At 39.3% G+C, this 18261-nt stretch overlaps 1 protein-coding gene across 1 annotated transcript in view; it reads left to right on the top strand.

The window, feature by feature from the left end:
- Positions 1 to 18261, top strand: part of SLC15A4 (solute carrier family 15 member 4) — a 58512-nt gene that overhangs the window by 20061 nt on the left and 20190 nt on the right. Inside the window, exons 3-5 of the mRNA XM_032791203.2 lie at positions 659 to 827; positions 2897 to 2974; positions 14719 to 14887. Coding sequence (XP_032647094.1) covers positions 659 to 827; positions 2897 to 2974; positions 14719 to 14887 — 416 coding nt within the window. The remainder of the gene's footprint in view (positions 1 to 658; positions 828 to 2896; positions 2975 to 14718; positions 14888 to 18261) is intronic.

Raw genomic sequence — 18261 nt, 5'->3', positions numbered from 1 at the left:
CCTGTGGGCTTTGCTCACCTGTCCCCGTCGAACCTAGTTTAAAGCCCTCCTCATTAGGTTAGCCAGTCTGTGTGCAAATAGGGTCTTTCCCCTCCTCGAAAGGTGAATGCCATCTCTGCCTAGCAGTCCTTCCTCGAATAGCAAAGAAAGGGCTTTTATTTGCCTTCATATCCCAACAGACTGGATTAGGCAACTGAGCTGTATAATTGCTTTTTCTAACGACCTCTTAGAGCTACTGTCTTCCACACACTGAGGTCCTCATGAAATGGTGGCTTCAGCTAGCCACTGTAGGGTTTCAGGTGCCTCATGCTGCACAGAATTTCATGGGTTCATTTAGTCAAGTGCATAAATAAATTAGAATAACTTATTTTCTGATGGTGTCAATAAACCAGTTGTCATTTTCAAATGTTGCATTTTTTAATGCTTAGTTATGCCAAGGGACGGAGAAAGATTATAATATGTCTAGTAAACTTTTAATTTGTCTCTTTCACACACTTCTGATCTGCTTTGACTGGCATGTTTTCTCTTCTGTATCTAGAAGTAGTTCCCACTTCTAAAACGCACAAGGTGTTTTTATGATGATAAAGCAATACAAAGTTGTCCACGAATGGTGGGTTTGTTTGTGTTTTTTTTGTAATTTAACCTTTATTTTCAAAAGTGAAATCCAGGAAGTGCTTCAGCAGCCTCGTAAGCAAAGCCTGTTTGAGATGGCGAAGATGTCTCATGGAGGGCCGTTCAGAGAAGATAAAGTGGAAGATGTGAAAGCCCTTGTCAAGATTATCCCTGTCTTTTTGGCTCTTATACCTTACTGGACAGTGTATTTTCAGGTGAGGTGACTCTGACTAAACATAAAGAGCATACATTTACATTCTTAACACTGCAATTGGAAGGTCTATAGGTGCTATCATTAAATCACAGCTCTGCGTCTAAATTGTAAAAATTCATTCCTCTCTGAAAATTGCCCTAAAAGCATCATCTTTGAAGGAACATTTAAAAAATAATTGTGGGGAAATGTTCCATAAGCTTTTCGTTAAATAGAATTGTTTAGCAATGTTAATGCCTAAAATTCTGAAAGAGGCTGGAAATCTAACAATTTTTGCCTAGCCTTATTTTATTATGGACTAGCTGACTTTTATGTTGTTTTGGGGTTCACCCCAAACCAGTTCTCAGATGTATGTTTGCTTGCACAATGTGATTAAAATTATGTAACAAGCCAATGCTTAGTAATGACCAAAATGTTTGCTGGCTCATTGACTTTTTAAGCAAAATGGTCACGGGGCAAGGTGTATCAGTTCACCAATATGCCCATATATCTAAACGTATATTGCTATGTAGTGTCTTTCATAAATGTAAAATTCCCTATGAAGTTGACGGATGAATAAATGGTCTAAAAGGATATTACACATTTTGAAAATATTCTTATTTTAACCTGATGATTGGTTTTGTTGCTAAAAGGCAATTTTTGGCAACAAACTGTGGTAGTGTAGACAAGGCCTTAGAGACCAACAAGAATTTTTGCTATCAGCTTGGGACTTATCAGTTGGAAGAGACAGAGCGAGAGAGAAACTTGGTTATATTGGTTGATCACAGGATGACATGAGCTGCCAGTGTGATGCAGCTGTGTAAAAGGCTAATACCTCCTGCTGCATCCTAGGATTGCATTTCCACTTGAGATAGGGAAGTGGTAGTGCCAGTATACAAAGCTCTGGTGAGACCTCATCTGGAATACTGAGTGCAGTTCTGTTCTCCCGTGGTTTAAAAATGATTAATTCAAACTGGAATAGGTGCACTGTGCAGAGAAGGCCTGCTAGGATGATTGTAGGAATGGAGAACCAGCCTTATGAGAGGACCAAACAAAGGCTAAGGGATCATATGTTTGCTCTCTGTAAATACATCAGCGGGATAAATACCAGGAAGTGGGGAGAGGAATTATTTAAGTTAAGCACCAATGTTGACACTACAACAAAGGGATATCCCTGGCCATCAAAAAGTTTAGGTTTGACAGTTTCTCACTATCAGAGATGTGAAGATCTGGAACCAGCCTTCCAAGGGGAGTTGTGGGGGGCAGAAAACGTTATCACATTCAGTCCTGAAGTGAGTTAAGTTTATGGAGGGAATGATATGATGAGACTGGCTACGTGCCACTGTAGGAAATCTGCAATGGCTAGTAGCAGATATCCCCAGGAGCAGTGACGGGATACTAGATGGGGAGGGGTCTGGACTACTACAGAGAATTCTCTCCCAGGTGTGTATCTGTTGGGTCTGAGGCAAGCTAATGGTCCAATATAACAAGTGATGATATGGACACTAATTGCGTTTGTTGGGGTTAAATGGAGTCTGCAGGGAAACTTCACTGTAGTGTCAATTTTCCAGTACAAAGCTGAAATTTTGTATTTGCTCAGGGTCTAACTGATCGGCGTATTTGGCATCAGAAAAGAATTTTCTCCTGGTCCAAATTGGCAGAGTGCCTTTTTTTTTTTTTCTTTTTGCTTTCCTCTAAAGCATGGGGTGCAGGTCACGTGCAGGTTTAAACTAGTGTAAACAGTGGATTCTCTGTAACTTAGTCTTAAAATCATGGTTTGAGGGCTTCAGTAACTCAGCCAGAGGTTATGGGTCTATTACGGAAGTGGGTGAGTGAGGTTCTGTGGCCTGCAATGTGCAGGGGGTTAGACTAGATATTTATGATGGTCCCGTCTGGCCTTTGAGTCTGAAAGTTTTTGTGCTTTTTACAAAACTCCAATTTTGGTCCTGAAGAGTGTGTCACGGTCTCACTGGAAAACCTTGTTTTGAACCACTCTCTAGTACATTCCTTGTGAGTCACTGACATTTTAAGTAGTTTCACTTCAGAGTGTTACTTGATAAAGTCATAATGTCAACTAATTTTTCTTAATGTTAGATGCAGACTACATACGTTTTACAGAGTCTACATTTGAAAATCCCTGAAATTTCAAACGTCACCACCCGTATTCATACGGTAAGATGGGCAAAATGTGGAGGGGGTTTTTTGTTCTTGTTTTGTTCAGTTGAAACTCCCTGATCTAAGCTTATGGTCCAAGGTAAGGAATGATGATGTAGACACTAATTGCTTTTGTTGGGGTTAAATGAAGTCTGTAGGGTAGCTTCATTGTAGTGTCAATTTTCCAATACAAAGCTGAAATTTGTACTTCCTAACATTAAGTAGTAGAATTGTTATTTACCTAACTAAACTTGATTTTTATTAACTTAAATATAGGCATTAGTTAATCTTCTACATGCAGTTTTGTTCATTTAGGCATATTTCAAAACTAAACCATTAGGTCTGTCAATCAATTAAAAATATTAACATTACCAATTGAAATGTATTAAATATTTTGATTCTGTTTAACAGTGTGATTAATCGTGATGAATTTTTTTAATCACATGAGTTAACTGCAATTAATCAACAGTCCTACTAAACGTTCATGATACTGCAGTCCCTAATTACATACAAATTCCAGTGAAGTAAATGAGGAATTGACTCTACAGTAGCCCCTGAATCTGCTCTTAAATTATGCAAGTATAAGTCAGTCTGAGCCCTGCAGATGTAGAATATGAGAATGTATCTGTGGTTACTGTCTTAAGGGCCCAGTTTTGCTTTTGAATGCATGCAAGCAGTTGCCACTGATTTCACCGGAAGTCTCCATGTTTCTTGGTGGCAAAATACAGCCCTTAGAAGAGGCCTTTAAATACACACAAGCTAAGTTCCCTGTGAGCTGGTTGGCAGACTATCAACGGCTGCACAGACAAGGAGAGGCGCCCCTCCCCTGGCCCAGCCGTAACGGAGCTGCCACTGCAGCGGGCTGTGGGGAGTCCTCCCTCCCTGGAGCAGCCTTCACCCCAAACCCCTCATTCCTGGCCCCATACCGGAGCCTGGATCCCCAGCCAGAGCCTGCACCCCAGCCTTGAGCCCCCTTCCACACTCCAAACCCCTTGGCCCCACCCCCTCCACACATTACCTCCATGTTGGTGCACGAAAAAGAATTGGAGGGAAGTAGTACCACTAATTCAGTAAGATAACTCATGCTAAAAGTGAAGCACAGGTCATCTACACTGCAATGAAAATCCCACAGCTGACCTGTGCCAGCTGACTCGGACTCATGGGGCTTGGACTGTGGGGCTGCTGAATTGCAATATAGACATTTGGAGTTGGGCCCAAGCCCAAACTTCTAAATCGCAATTAAACAGCCACTTAGCCTGAGTCAGCTGGGTTGGGCCAGCTGGAGGTTTTTAATTGTAGCGTAGACATACCCTTACTTATATTTGCATTTTATCTTGGTTAATCTAGCATATTGAAGGATGTTATGGAGCCAACTTCAAAGAAGAGCTTGCAAAGTCTAACATGAGGTGGTTACTGAAACAATAATCATTTCCATTTTACATAAAGTTTCAGTATAAATTAATTACCAGGCTTACTAAATATGCCTTTGAAATTAAACCCCTGGCATAAATTTAGTAATATGAATAGGTCACGATTGCTTTCATTGTTTTTATTCACAAATGCAAATAAAAGTAAAATTAAAGTAACATTTAAGTTTGAAAACCATCTTTGTGTTTTGATCCTCTTCTAAGTCTTAAAAATGATCTCATAAATGGAAGTAAAATTGGTTAGGTGCATCAAACCAACTTCTCATCAACCTATGCCTTCTGTTTGCCTGATTCGATACAGTTAATAAGTTAAACTTTAAGTGTTCTGAGACTTCTGCATGCTGAAAGGGGTTCAGTCAACTTAAATCTATATTTTAAATTTTTTTCCTCAGCTATGTTAGTACTAATAACATGTTAGATAATGAGAAGAGAAGGTGTTTTTTTTTTAAAAAATTCTGTTCACTAATTTTTGCTGCTTATTTTTAAATTTCTCTTAACTTGAACAGTGGAAGTGATTATGTCAATTTCACTTCCGGTTTTAGTACATGCAGTAACTGAATGTTAATTTAATTTCCGATTAGAAAATTTTTTTAAATGGAAATACTTTCATTGGTCCAAGGTTTGCTTAAATTTAAACTAAGCATAATCAAACTTTGGGCCAGATTTGAGATGTCCATTTAAATAGAGCACAGTTTATTTTAACTTGACCACAGGTCCCTGGTAGTTGCAAATAAGTTTTACCAGGTACTTTATTCTTACTATGAAACCCTTCTTGCCCTTCATTAATATTAATACTTGCATTTCCATAGGTTTTTTTTTTCATGAGACAGTCTCAGACCTTTTTCAAATATGAATTAAGTCTCACAACTGTCATGTTTGAGCTTCGTGATTGCTAGGCTGAACAAAATGAATAGTTTTCTTCTAACTTAATTAAGACTTAATGAAACAGGCCTGTGCCTTTATCTAATACGGGGAAATTAGTGAAGTGTGGGCTGATCACTGTGATAAATGTTCTTTTTAAACAAAGCACAGTGTGATACTTCTTTGCTTAGGCCCATAAGGAATATTATGGGTATAAATATGCTTTTAAAAATTACAGAAGGCTGTTTACACACACCCCTAACCTAGTGACTCTAGAGATACATTGTAACTTTAAAAATACTGTAAGTGTGCGTTTCTGCTTAGGGGATAAATGTTGTCAGTCAAACTTATTCTAGCCTTTGGCACCTTTATTTTTTGATAAGCAGATTAGGTTCAGAAACTGAAATGGTTCAAACAGGGCTGGTTCCAGGGTTTTTGCTGCCCCAAGCGGCGAAAATAAAGAAAATCGCAATCAGCAGCAGCTCCACCTCGCCGCTTTCATCTTTGGCGGTAATTTGGTGGCAGGTCCTTCCCTCCGAGAGGGACCCGCTGCCAAAGAGCCCGACTTCCTGGCCGGTCCTGAGTTCAAATAAGCAATGAAGATTATTACTAGCTCTGGTTGAAAATGGTTTAAAATGCCACTCGTACCATAAGACCATTTCTTCTAACTTTAAACTGTGGCGTTTAAAAATTAGTTCAGTCTTGTTTAGTGTTTAATAGTGTGGAATTTGAGGCATGGATAGTGGAACATCATCCTAGTGTGTCCGTCTTGATATTTTAAATGGTTCTTCTACCAGCCACTCTGTAAGTGAATGTCAGCTCCATTTTCTGCAGTGCTTCCATTGCAACCCTTTTGCTGCTTCAATCTGAAATCTTAGAGTTATTTTTAAGTATATTTTTAAACGATCTCAAAGTAGGTTTGTGGTTTTATCACTTTTTTTTCTATTTGGGTGACATCAAAGGCATCATATAACACACTACATTTCTAAAAATATATATGTAAATGTGTAGTCTCTTTTTTAAAGCTATCAGACTTGCTCTTAGCCATCAGGCTATGATGATTTGCGGTAGCTAAGTAAAAGCAGTTGAGTCATGACTCATCAGAGCTACATTTTTCTTAGAAAAAGATGTACACAACGTTCAATGTAAGCATTATAGTATTTGTCTAAAGTGAACAAGATAAAGATTGTACACAGTTTCTTGATATGGAAATAGTGGAATATATAAAAATATGTGCATACTCTGTTTCCCAACTCCTGATATGTAGAAATGGGAAGGAGTGAGTCTCTGAAAAACTTGTGATTTAATTGTGTGAAATATAGCAGTGGTGATGACACTTGGTCATTCTGTTGTCCATTATCAAATTCAGTAATTCCAAAAAACTTCCTACTTTTTTTTTAACTGTATTATCCAAATCAGTCTCTGTTCAAGTTTTGTGATACTGGTTAATGTTGTGGTGAAATAGTAAAAGTCGGTTACGCTAAACACATTTTTTTGGGGGGGGAGGGGAGAGACGACAATCTGCTGTGTGGAAAACTTTCCTGAATGGGGTAGATTGAATTCAATTGGTGATTTTTAAAGCCACTGATCTTAATTTTGATTTAAATAAGCTTGAAACCTTGATTTAAATAAATTTCAATCTTGTTTTGCATTTGTACTCTATTTTCCAAACAGAGAAGTTGTTCCTCTTTATTTGATAACCGTTAATATACATTGATTTGCAACTAAATATAGCCTCCATGCTAAATTTAGTACCTTTTGGTAACTAGGAGGATATATATCTACACACGTTTATATAAGCAATTTATATAATTAACTTACATTTATTTAATTTCTTAATTCTTACATTTATTATGTTACAAAATGCATCATTCACCATTTTCTATTAAATAGACTAACTTTTTTACTTGTGATTTGTGTCAAGCTCTACTTGGATGGTAATTCAGATTCAATTAATGTACAAAAACATTTTAACTGCTTTTTTGTTAAATAAAACTGCCTTAAGTGATAGATACATAAGAATTTTTTTCATCAAAAATGTATCAAACCATTTTGCATTTAAAGCTAACTGATTTAATAAACAAAGGAAATATCATCTGTAGCTAATGAATTGAACTGATTGGTTTTGGTCACCATAACCTTCAGAGTTTTAGAACTAGTAGATCATACCACTTCCCATCTAGTTTTTATTCAGAGATTGGAAGAAAAACAGTTTTTTCCTACTTTTTTCAATTCTTAATTGGGTTTTTAACTTTAAATGAACAAGTAATTGAATAAATATTCCCTCTGCACCTGCCAAAGAGGCTACCGCCACCAAAAAACTAATTTAGCACTGCAACAAATTCTGGTGTCATGTGCTTAACTAGTGACTTCCACCCGTTCAGTGCTTTGACTTTCTTTAAAACTTGGCAGTAAACACGTATTGCTTAATATTTTTGGTATTTAAACAAAATTATTTTAATTGGGTGGTGATTTTAAATTTAATATCAAATGTATTTTAAAAATTAAACTTATTTAACTTTAAAAATCAATTTTTAATATTTTTTTAATCATTTGTTGTAGACCACACTTGCTGACTCTCTTTAGTGGCAAGCAAAAAGATTATCAGTTCAGCAGAATTTAAGAATTTTTATTTTCCAGAGTATGTGATGGTCCCTTTAACCATAATCTTGCAAATTTGATCTGTTTGGAAATATTTAACAGTTTGAACAGTTAATCATTCAAATCTTTTGAATCCATGTCTTGAAATAGTTGGGAACACAGTATAATATGGAATAAAAAAATTCTCAAGCATTAGTTGTTGAATTAATTTTTAAAGTAACTAGTCCCCCACCAAGCTCTTAAGCATAATTCTGTCCTTCCATGAAAACATGTTTGGCACAGTTCAATACAAGGGGCTCAGTCTCTGAGGCTTTCCAGATTCACAGCACAGTTAAGCAAGGCTGTGTACATGCCCAGTTCTGTTTGGGATCTTTTTCTCCTTGCTATTAAAACAAGCTTTTGGTTCCTCAGTTGAGGGAATCTACTTGCACACAAGATCTGATGGAAAGCAGTTCAATCTTGCAAGACTTAGATCTAAAATGAAGAATCGGGAGGCTCTTATCCAGTATAACCTCTTTGCTGCTGATGCAGCAGTGAGAACCCATGCAGAAGTGCATCTTCAAAACTTTCTGGACAGCTTTTCCGAAGTCTTCCAAGACTTTGGGCTTACCATAAGCCTAAAAATGATGATCATAATGTGCCAAGGAGTTGAGGAAGCACCCTTCCTCAAGATCAACAACTATGAACCTGAAGTGGTGAGTGAGTTCACGTACCTGGGGTCCACTATCACAGTCAATCTCTCACTTGAAATGGAGCTAAACATCCACATTGGAAAACGCTGCCACAACGATGTTCAGACTGAACAAGAGGGTATTGCAAAACAAACTGACCGAACACACACAGATCTGTATGTATCGTGCATGCATTATCAGCACACTTTTGCGTGGGAGCAAGACATGGACCTTATACTCATCTGGAAAAGAGGCTCAACAGCTTTCATATGCATTGTCTTTGTTGAATCTTTGGAATCTCCTGGAGGGACAGAGTCACTAACGCTGACGTGTTCAAGCGGGCCAGCATACCCAGCATGCAAACACTCCTCAAACAGAGATGCCTCTGCTGGCTTGGGGCATGTGTGCTTAATGAATGATGGTCGCATCCTGGAGGACATCCTCTATGGTGAATTGGCATCTGGAAAGACCCAAAGGATGCCAAAAAATGCATTTTTCAGCATCCTTTGGGTCTTTCTTCAGATGCCAGTTCACCATGGAGGATGTCCTCTGGGATGCGCCTATCATTCAAGGATGTGTGCAAGCAAGACCTCAAAGAAATGGGCTTGGATGTGGACAAATGGGAAGATCACACAAGACCGCAGCCTTTGGAAACGAGTTAACAAAGGTCTCCAGAGTTATGAGAGGAAGCAGTCCAGCTTAGCAGAGGTGAAAAGAACTCGCAGAAGGTAGAGCCTAGAGGGTTGAAACAACATCACCTTTAAATGTGACAGAGATTCTCTCTTGAGTGGGGTCTCTTTAGCCATAGTTGTAGCTGCCGTAAAGCAAACTGGGTTTCAAACACTCAAAGTTGAGTTAATTATGGATATGTTATTTAACTTGTGCACACAGTCTCTCCCCAAACCTGACTGGTATGGTAGAAGGATATAATGATGATAAATTTTGCATTTTCTCTCCAGGGGTCCAAATCATATGTATGGCTCCTAGACTTACATAGACTGTCCCCCGTTGCTGGCACAGTCGTGAGGATTTATATACAAAGATTCTGCTTTTTAGAGTCCTTCCTTTTAACAAAAACAGTGGCTGGAGAGTTAAATGTTTGGAGATTGTTCTAAATTTTTCATTTGGACTTTACTAGTTGGAATAGAACTTATAGTGGAAATAGTGCAGTCAGATAGGCTGAATATTTCTAAAGCTGTTTTTGGAGTTGCATAAGAACATTTCCTTAGTGCTTAATGGAATATCTTAGTTTGCCCATATAGAACTGATTATAAACATTTTTAAAGCTTGGTAGACTGGGAATCTCATTGGGAACTACTGAATCTTGCAAATTAGAAAGGATAAATCTATCTCACAATAGACTTTGTTCATTCGACAGATAATTTCATTTTAATTGTATTTTGCATTTTATTAGTAAAAATACTCTTTCTACTATGCTGTTGGAACTATGAAAAGCCATAATCTTAATGGAAGAGCTACAGCACCTGGCTACTAAATATTTCTCATGACTAGAATAGAAACAGTTGACTGATAAGAAATATAAACCTATAGTCAGACTCGAACACATTTTTGGAAGCAAAATAAACGAGCAGGGAATACTTAATTGCATTAAATCACTTTCTACCATATATGCCGTTAAGATTGCCTTTGATTGCTGTTAGACACATCTTGGTGTATTTGTTTAAATAATATATAAGTATTTGTTTAACAGGCATGAGTTGCACAATCAATCATTCAATAGACGTGTTCTCTGATTGATGAATCTCAATGGCATGAAAGCTCCCTCAGGATAATGAATTTTCTATTAAGCATGTTCCAAAACACAAAGTGTTAAGATGCTAAAGCTCCTCCCTCAAAAGGAGGCAGCACTGATCATGACATTCTATCAGTTATTCATTTTTTTTTGTTCTATCCTGTGATGGTTCAGCTGATGAGTCTGGCTCTGTCAACCTCTGAAGCTCATTGTGCTATCACTTCTAAACACAGCTCCAATCTAATCACTCCCATTGAAATTCATTGGTGTTGAACGCCCAGATGGCTTGCAGCATGGGGCCTGCAGACAGCAGCTGGCTAGAGATAGAGGAGCTTAGTCTCCCCATATCTATATCTACCAGCCAGAACCCCTTGCCAGCTATCATGACAGGGGCAGCAGAACCAAATTTGAGTGGTGTTACTATCATAAGCATTCCCAAATCTGGACCTTAGCGTCCAGAAATTTGGGTGCCTGCATGAACCCCTCTAAGCTTAATTACCAGCTTAGCTCTGATCTTGCTGCCACCATCCAAAAATTCCAGTGTTTTGGCTCGCTCTGGTCTCCCCAAAACCTTCCCTGGGGACCCCCCAAGACTCAGATGCCCTGAGTCTACCAACAAGGGAAATAACCCACTTCCCTTCCCCCTTCTCTCTCCACCCGATTTCCTTCTGGGCTAACCTGAGAGTTACTGATGCTACCTCTTTACATCACAATACCAAGAAGCATGTCTCCTCTCTTCCACAAAGAAGACAAACCCAAAAGACAGGAACAGAAAAGATTCTATCTCTCTTCCCCCGTAGTTCTCCCTCCACCAATTTCCTGGGTGTACAGAGATTCACCCTCCGTAGATATAACACAAAGAGAATTTCCTCCTTTCGTTCCTTAGCCTACCCAGAGAGAGAAACTCAAACAAGTCTTAAAAAAAAGTTTTATAATGAAAAAAGAAAGAAAAACAGATGACATGATCTCTGGATCAAAGCTGACATCACAGGGCTATTACTTAAAGAAAAATATGAATAACAGCCTTATTACAAAAAGAGATACAATTTAACACATTCCAGCAACTACACACATGTAAATACAAAAAAACCCATAACAGCCTATTGTTTTCTACTTTTGTATTACAACTTTGACTGAAGATTGAAGCTTACAGATAGAAAAGATCCCTCTCCATAGCTGAGAGCCAGAAAAAGACACAGACCCTGTCTGTCTAAAGCTATCGCTCCCTTTCTCCTTTGTCTCTTACAGCTGTCCCCAAACTCCATTTGTTTTTGTCTCTCTGTGGCCTCCCCTCCTGGGCCGTTAAGTTGTTAGCGGGCCACTGCCCTCTCAAAGGGAAGGCCCCTTAAAGTTATTTACCAAGAGCCATTGCTCTTTCAAAGGCATGGCCAATTGTGTAAGTGGTACCACTGCCCTGTTCAAGGGTTAGTCCTGCTATATCACTTGTTAAGCTGGGCTCGGTGTAGGGTGGAAATGTCCAGTTGCAGGCTATGGTGTTTTTCGGTCCTGGGGCATGAGTCATAGGCCTCATGTGCTTCTGATACCTGTTCACAGACTCTGCCTAGACATGTCTCTGTGCTTCACGCTGCCTCCTTTTTTTTTTTTTTTTTTTTTCTCTGTCCCTGCCTCTGAAGCCAATCAAAAGTACTGGTGGGAAACTGCCTAGTTGCCTTAAAACATAACATTTTCTGATCAGCAGCTCAGAAAGATTCTGCATTGCTGCTGGTCTGATCAGCCAGAGGTTCTGGGGGGTCCTTTCTTCTTCCTCGCTCCTCCGTTTTGATTTTTGGAGCGTACCCCGTTTTTTCGAACCACCCCCCCACGAAGAACGAATTGCTGCCTGAGAGATCTCCTGATTATTGAGACTGTACCAGCAGCTTCATGATTTTGCTGCTTTTACCTCTGCTGCTATCCTTTGGGGCTGGTAAGAATCCTCTGTGAAATTCTCTGTACTTTTATTTATTATCTTAGCTGCTCTCTCTTTTTCCCAGCCCCCAGACTTAACACAGCTATGCTGGGTGCTGGTTAAGTTAGGTTTAGAGAATTGTTTGTATTGTGTCTGTAAGTTAGTTTAAGAATTGTTGCATTGTGTTCTGTTCTTGCTAATTTGTGTAGCCTTGTTAAGTTAGGTCATAGATAAGATTTGCTGTGTTCTGTATAGTTGTGGTTAAGTCTGTCTTCCTGCTGCCCCACCGAGCTCTCCAGTCCACCATTACCCTCAGTCTCTCTGCTGTTTAAAGCTGCAGCCTGCCTGCTCTCTTTCTGCTGTTTAAACCTGCAGCCTGCCTGCTCTGTCTCCTGAAGCTCTCGCTCTCCTCCTTTTTAATCCCTTCTCACACACTCTCCTATTATCCCAACCTCAATTGTATTACTGAAGTCAGCATAAAACCCATTGGTACCCTTTTTCTCTCTAACACACCTCACATTTTACATTTATACCACTGTGACACATTTTTACCTAGAGTTGGTTACTTACCACATTTTCCCATAACTGTTAGTTGGCTATATGCTGCTGTGACACACCTTTTATATAGAAATTGTTAGCTACTTGTTACATTTATACTTCAGTGTTAATTGGTTACCAACTGTATTGTACCCCACTGTATTGTACCCCACTGTATTGTACCCCACTATTGAAACCTCCTATACTATTTGCTAAAAGAAACCCCTCCCCAATCGTCTACCTTAACAAACCTCATACCCCTCGCTATTGAATTTTCCCCGTTTTTTGCATTTTCTTAATAAAGTTTATTTTGCACCCCACCTGTGTGGTAATTGCTCCCCAAGATCCCATATACCTGCTGGCAGGGACAGACCCAACATTCCCTCCCTGAGTTTTTGAAAAAATCCAGTTTCCTGATTGTTCCTCTGGTCAGGTGTTTGGTTCCCTTTGTTAACCCTTTACAGGTGAAAGAAACATTAACCTGTAGCTATCTGTTTATGACAGTTACGCATGGACTTCTGCTCCCCCTCCAAACTCTGTGATGGAACCCGTGCCCATTAGAGAGTTGAGTGGAGGCAGAGGCCAGGAGCAGCAGGGACCCTGTGTGCCAGGTTGTAGTGCCTCACAAATTTGGCACAGTTGCTGTTCCATCACACCAGCAAGGAAGGGGCTCCACCGTTAAGCCATCCAGCTATGGTTAATGCCCACTCCCCTGTTTGAGTGACAGAGGGGGTTGAGCCTGTGAGTTTTGACGTGGTGAATGGGCTCCTCCTCCCAGTCCAAGGGCTCGTTCTGTTTCCTATCAACACAAGCTTCAGCTGCATCCCATGCCACCTGGCTCTGCTTACTTCCTCCCCATTGGCAGAGGTATGGCCTGCCCACTGCTCTCATCTCCTAAATAGTCCGCCAATGGGAAGGCAGACAGTAACTGGAGGTGGGTGGCATGAGCTGGTGTCTGAACCTGTGTTAAAGGGGAAGTGGACGTGAGCAGAGTGGTCTGAGGCGGCAGCAGCTTTACTATAAAACCGCCCCTATCAGTAACCTGGCTCAATCTTTAAATACATTTTTTTTTTTTTTTTCTGGGTCTGCAGCCTCCCTCATTTTAAGCATTGCTCCTGGTGCTCAGATTTGGCTGGGCCTGGGTTCTAAGTGCATGGGCCATGGCCCAGTAATGGGAACAACCCTATTTAACCTGGCCCCTCTCCCCCAAGAGAAATTTTACCAGCCTCCCTGATTGGGCTCTTAAATGTTTGAGATGTTTGCATTAGAGTGCCTGCCAACTATATTACTATTCATCCTGATAGTCTTAAAGGTAGGAAAAGGTTTGATTGGTGGACCTTCTTTTTCAGTTTTATCTGCAAACAACCAGCAATCTAGTTAGCTGAGGTACTCCATTTGGTAACATTCCTACTATCCCCAGAGGTGCAACCATGCTGTGCCATCATTTTCAAAGCAAAAGTCCAGTGACTTGTGGGTCAGGTGACTTTTCGAGGGTCTCTTCATATTTACACTCTGTGTCCACCTTTCCTTCTTTCTCTGAGTTCTGCTCTCAAAACTACTGGGTTCAGTAGAAGGAACTGAGGCAGTTGGGTCTCTTCTATAATGTTGGTTCTGAACACTTGATGTTGCAAGAGGATGCCTGTGCAACCCCAGTGGGCACTGCTTTCTGGAAAGCTCCCAAAGCTCAGCACAGGTGGATGTGAATTCCAGAAGTGGGAGCATGCAGTGGCATCCTACTTACTTTGGAGAGGAACCCTTTTTACTGTTGTAAGCCAGAATTGTGAAATACGGTAGCTGAGTAAAACCTGAAGAGCTAAACTAAGAAATATGTATTAAATGCAGTGTTGAGAAACGACTGAACAATTTTATTTTAATGTGAGTCTGTAACTTGTAACATACTTTAGTTTTCATTATTGCATGAAAAATATGATGCTATTTTTAAAGAAAAGAACAAATCGGGTGGTAAGTAGAACATGGCTGAATTCATCCATTTCCTCTGTTCTCAGTTTCCTGCAGCCTGGTTGACTATGTTTGATGCAGTACTTATTCTGATCCTAATACCCTTAAAGGATAAAGTGGTGGACCCCATTCTGAAGAGGAATGGCTTGCTCCCATCATCTTTGAAGAGGATTGCAGTTGGAATGTTCTTTGTGATGTGCTCTGCATTTGCAGCAGGTAAGAAGGCAACTTAGATACACATTTGATTAACTTCTGCAGAGTCCTGTTGTGAGTATCTAAAATGTTACTGGAGTCTTCAACTGATGACTGCTCAGGAGTCTCTTGGATGGGCTGCATGAATGTGTGTGCCTAAGTGTTACTATGTGAGTAACTGTTACTCACACTACTGCTAAACCTTAACGTTTTTATTTATCATGTAAAACTACGAGACCATTTTTCTGCTGGAACAAGGTCATAAATTAAAACTTTTAAAGAAGCGTAACTTGCGGCAGTTTGTTAACTAACAATCTCCAGGACGAAGGATTTGTCTTCTCTGGTAAGCTTACTATCAAGGTCAAGCATACTGAAACGTAGTAGAAGAGCTACTTTTATCATAATCAACCATATTATATCACTGAGTTCAGCCTGTTTTGGCTCACAGCTGGTGATCAGAGGGCAAAGAATTCCACTTCATAAAATAAATGCAAAATTTTAATTCCGTATTCTAAATATTAAGGAGGCCCCAAAGCAATGTAACCTGATTTTAATCATCATTTCACTTAAAAGTTAAGCACAGGAAAAACAAGGACCTGTAAAAATCAGTGTTTGCTCTTAATACAGTCTGAGTTCCAAATATTAAATAAACTTGAAACTCTGTTTAGAACTGTTTGTCTTTAGCTGAAGTAATAAAGTTGGCTTATTGCTGAGCAAGACTTTCCTCCGACTTTGGCTTTTTTCCCCCCCTTACCTTAATGTTCCCTAATGTTTGGAATTATTGTAGTGTAAAATAGCTTAGCTGTTGCACAAAAGGAAAAAGATGGCATCGCTGTTCGAACCATAAATCATCTGCTTATGAGGATGATTTAAAGTTGTTAAGCACTACTGATGTGGAACGGAACATCTCTGAGCAATGCTTCATAGAACCTATACCCTTCACCAGTATCACTATAATGAACATATTGATAAAGCATTATAGCATTAAATAAATTAATCTCTGCACTTGTAATCTCCTATATTTTAGAGAGAGGGACACTTTGTAGGGCTATTAAGGTTTCTCCCAATGAGAGACGTAATTACCTTATTAGACCAAGGTCATTTTTGTATGTGGGCAAGTAAAGTTCTTACTGTAAAAGTCATTTGAACTTAAAATAGGAATATTTCTCTTATTCTGTGGCACTTGAGAACACGTGGGTAGAGCTCCCCTCTGCCAATAGGGGGTGACTGTGCCAGAAATGTTGAATGTCAGCACTGTAAATAGAACTTGCTGACTCAGAATTCTTACTTTACTTGACTTCTAAAACTACAATTCGTGTCCCCACTAGTATTGAAACAAAAGCACTCTGAAATAAAGTAATTGAGCTGCAGACTGGTTTTCTATAATAGAACCCCACAAAAAGGTTCAGTTTTAATTTTCAGGATTAATATCTGACTTAGAAATATATCTGCCTAAAACCACCAGCAGAAGTCCAGTTGTTTTGGTTCATTTGGGCTGGGAAAAACTAATGTGAAGCCAGGTTGAGAAATTCAATCTGACCTCTGGTTGGAGTAAGCTAGAATGTGAGAACCAAGTCAGATGACTGCTGGGGCGGAAATTAACACATTTACTTACATTGGTCTAAAATTCATGGAGTGTTAAATCTTATAGGGCACTCTAATGAACTGGCATTTATAAAAGCTGTTTTCATTTGACTCTGAAACTGCAGCATAACTACCAGATCACCACCATTTCTCTAGACAGAAGTCTTGGTGACAATATGAAACAATATGAAGATGCCAATGTCTTTAATCTGCAGTCTTGGAAATAACTTGTGTGCACCTTATTTTCATTTTTATATATTTGCCTAACTGGCTGCAGTTCTGGACACGAGTTAAGCTGCCTAATAGGTTGTTTAGATTATTTTAAATACCTTATAAATTGAGTAAATACAACTGATTAGATTGAATGAACATCTGCTGTGCTTACTTCATGCATTTTATTGTAGATTCTTAGCAGCAGTATTTAAGGTTATTCAACTGGAAAATCGACTTCATTTATAGACTCTAAACAATTACAGCAAGAATTTAATCTGAAAGTTTTAATAGTTAAAAGAATCTTAAACTTGTCTTGACTTGTCACATTCAAATACAGTCTAACAAAGAATCAATAGATTCAGGCTTCTAAAATCTTCAGGTTTGAAGAGAAACTTATGGTAAGTTAGTCTGAAGTTGAAGAAGGTTCATAAATAGTAGCCACGTCTTGGTTGCTGGATATCTGCTGAAGTTGCCTGTAGCTAGAAGAGTATAGTATACATAAAGGATCACCATATACTTTTGAAGTGAAGTCATTTCACACTATTATATATGATGTAATTAAATTGCAGCAAAGCTTTAACTGGTTTTGCAGCTTAGTTTATTTGTAAACATTCTAAAATTAGTGAGAATCTGAATTGTCAGTTCTTCAGAGTCTCTGTTGCCACATTTTTTTAAAAATGTAGAAAACTGGCTACAGTTTAGTTAGTCTGGATCTGTAAAAGCAGAAGAGAATCCTGTGGCACCTTATAGACTAACAGAAGTTTTGGAGCATGAGCTTTCGTGGGTGAATACAGTTTAGTTGTTACATTTTTGCTCGGTATAGCATGGTGCATTGAAATGACATTGGACAGCTAATGAAAGATCTCTACAATAAAGATGGGCAGATGTTCAGCTAAAAAGAAATGAGGGAAATATAGAAGTGAGATGTTGCCTTCAGAACATAGAATATAGAAGTGAGATGTTGCGTTCAGAACAGCCTTTGCCCTAAAGCTGTTGATTGTTGATGAAAACGGTATTTTTTTAAAAGTGTGGAGATGACATTTTGTTTAATCACTCAGATTAGTATGGGGCTCTGTCGCTGCCTGCCCTGTGACCTTGGATACCTTAATGCTATGCTCGGAGCCCTGACACCAGCAGCCAGCCTACAAGCATAAAGGTCTCATCCTGGCTTCTGCCAGCCTAGTTACTCCTTGCAGGGTGACCCCAACAAGGAGTCTCCTTGAATCCACCTACCCCGAGATCTTAACTACCAGACATTCTCCTCTGGTTGTCATCCCCCTAGGTGTGAAAACAGCCCCCAGTTATCATGGGAGGGGGGACATGCCACAGAGATATTGCATGGAGTAAGAATAAACAAAAGGTTTTTCATAGAAAAATCACTGGTTCAGAGATGAAATAGTAAGGAAAAGCAAACACATACAAATTACACAGGAAATAAAGATGCGACTTAAAGTTTTACTGTTCTTTATTAGTTAAATTCCCTTTTCTAATATAAGTTAGCTATTGCTTCTGAACAGTCGCAGAGGAGATCTGGTGTTTCACTCCACAGATGCTGGCCCTCATTTTCTGGATGTCCTTCACTTCGACTTCCTTCTTTTTTA

Source organism: Chelonoidis abingdonii, chromosome 22 (genome assembly GCF_003597395.2).
Source record: "Chelonoidis abingdonii isolate Lonesome George chromosome 22, CheloAbing_2.0, whole genome shotgun sequence".
Taxonomy (NCBI): domain Eukaryota; kingdom Metazoa; phylum Chordata; order Testudines; family Testudinidae; genus Chelonoidis; species Chelonoidis abingdonii.
This window is presented reverse-complemented; position numbering and strand designations above follow the sequence as displayed.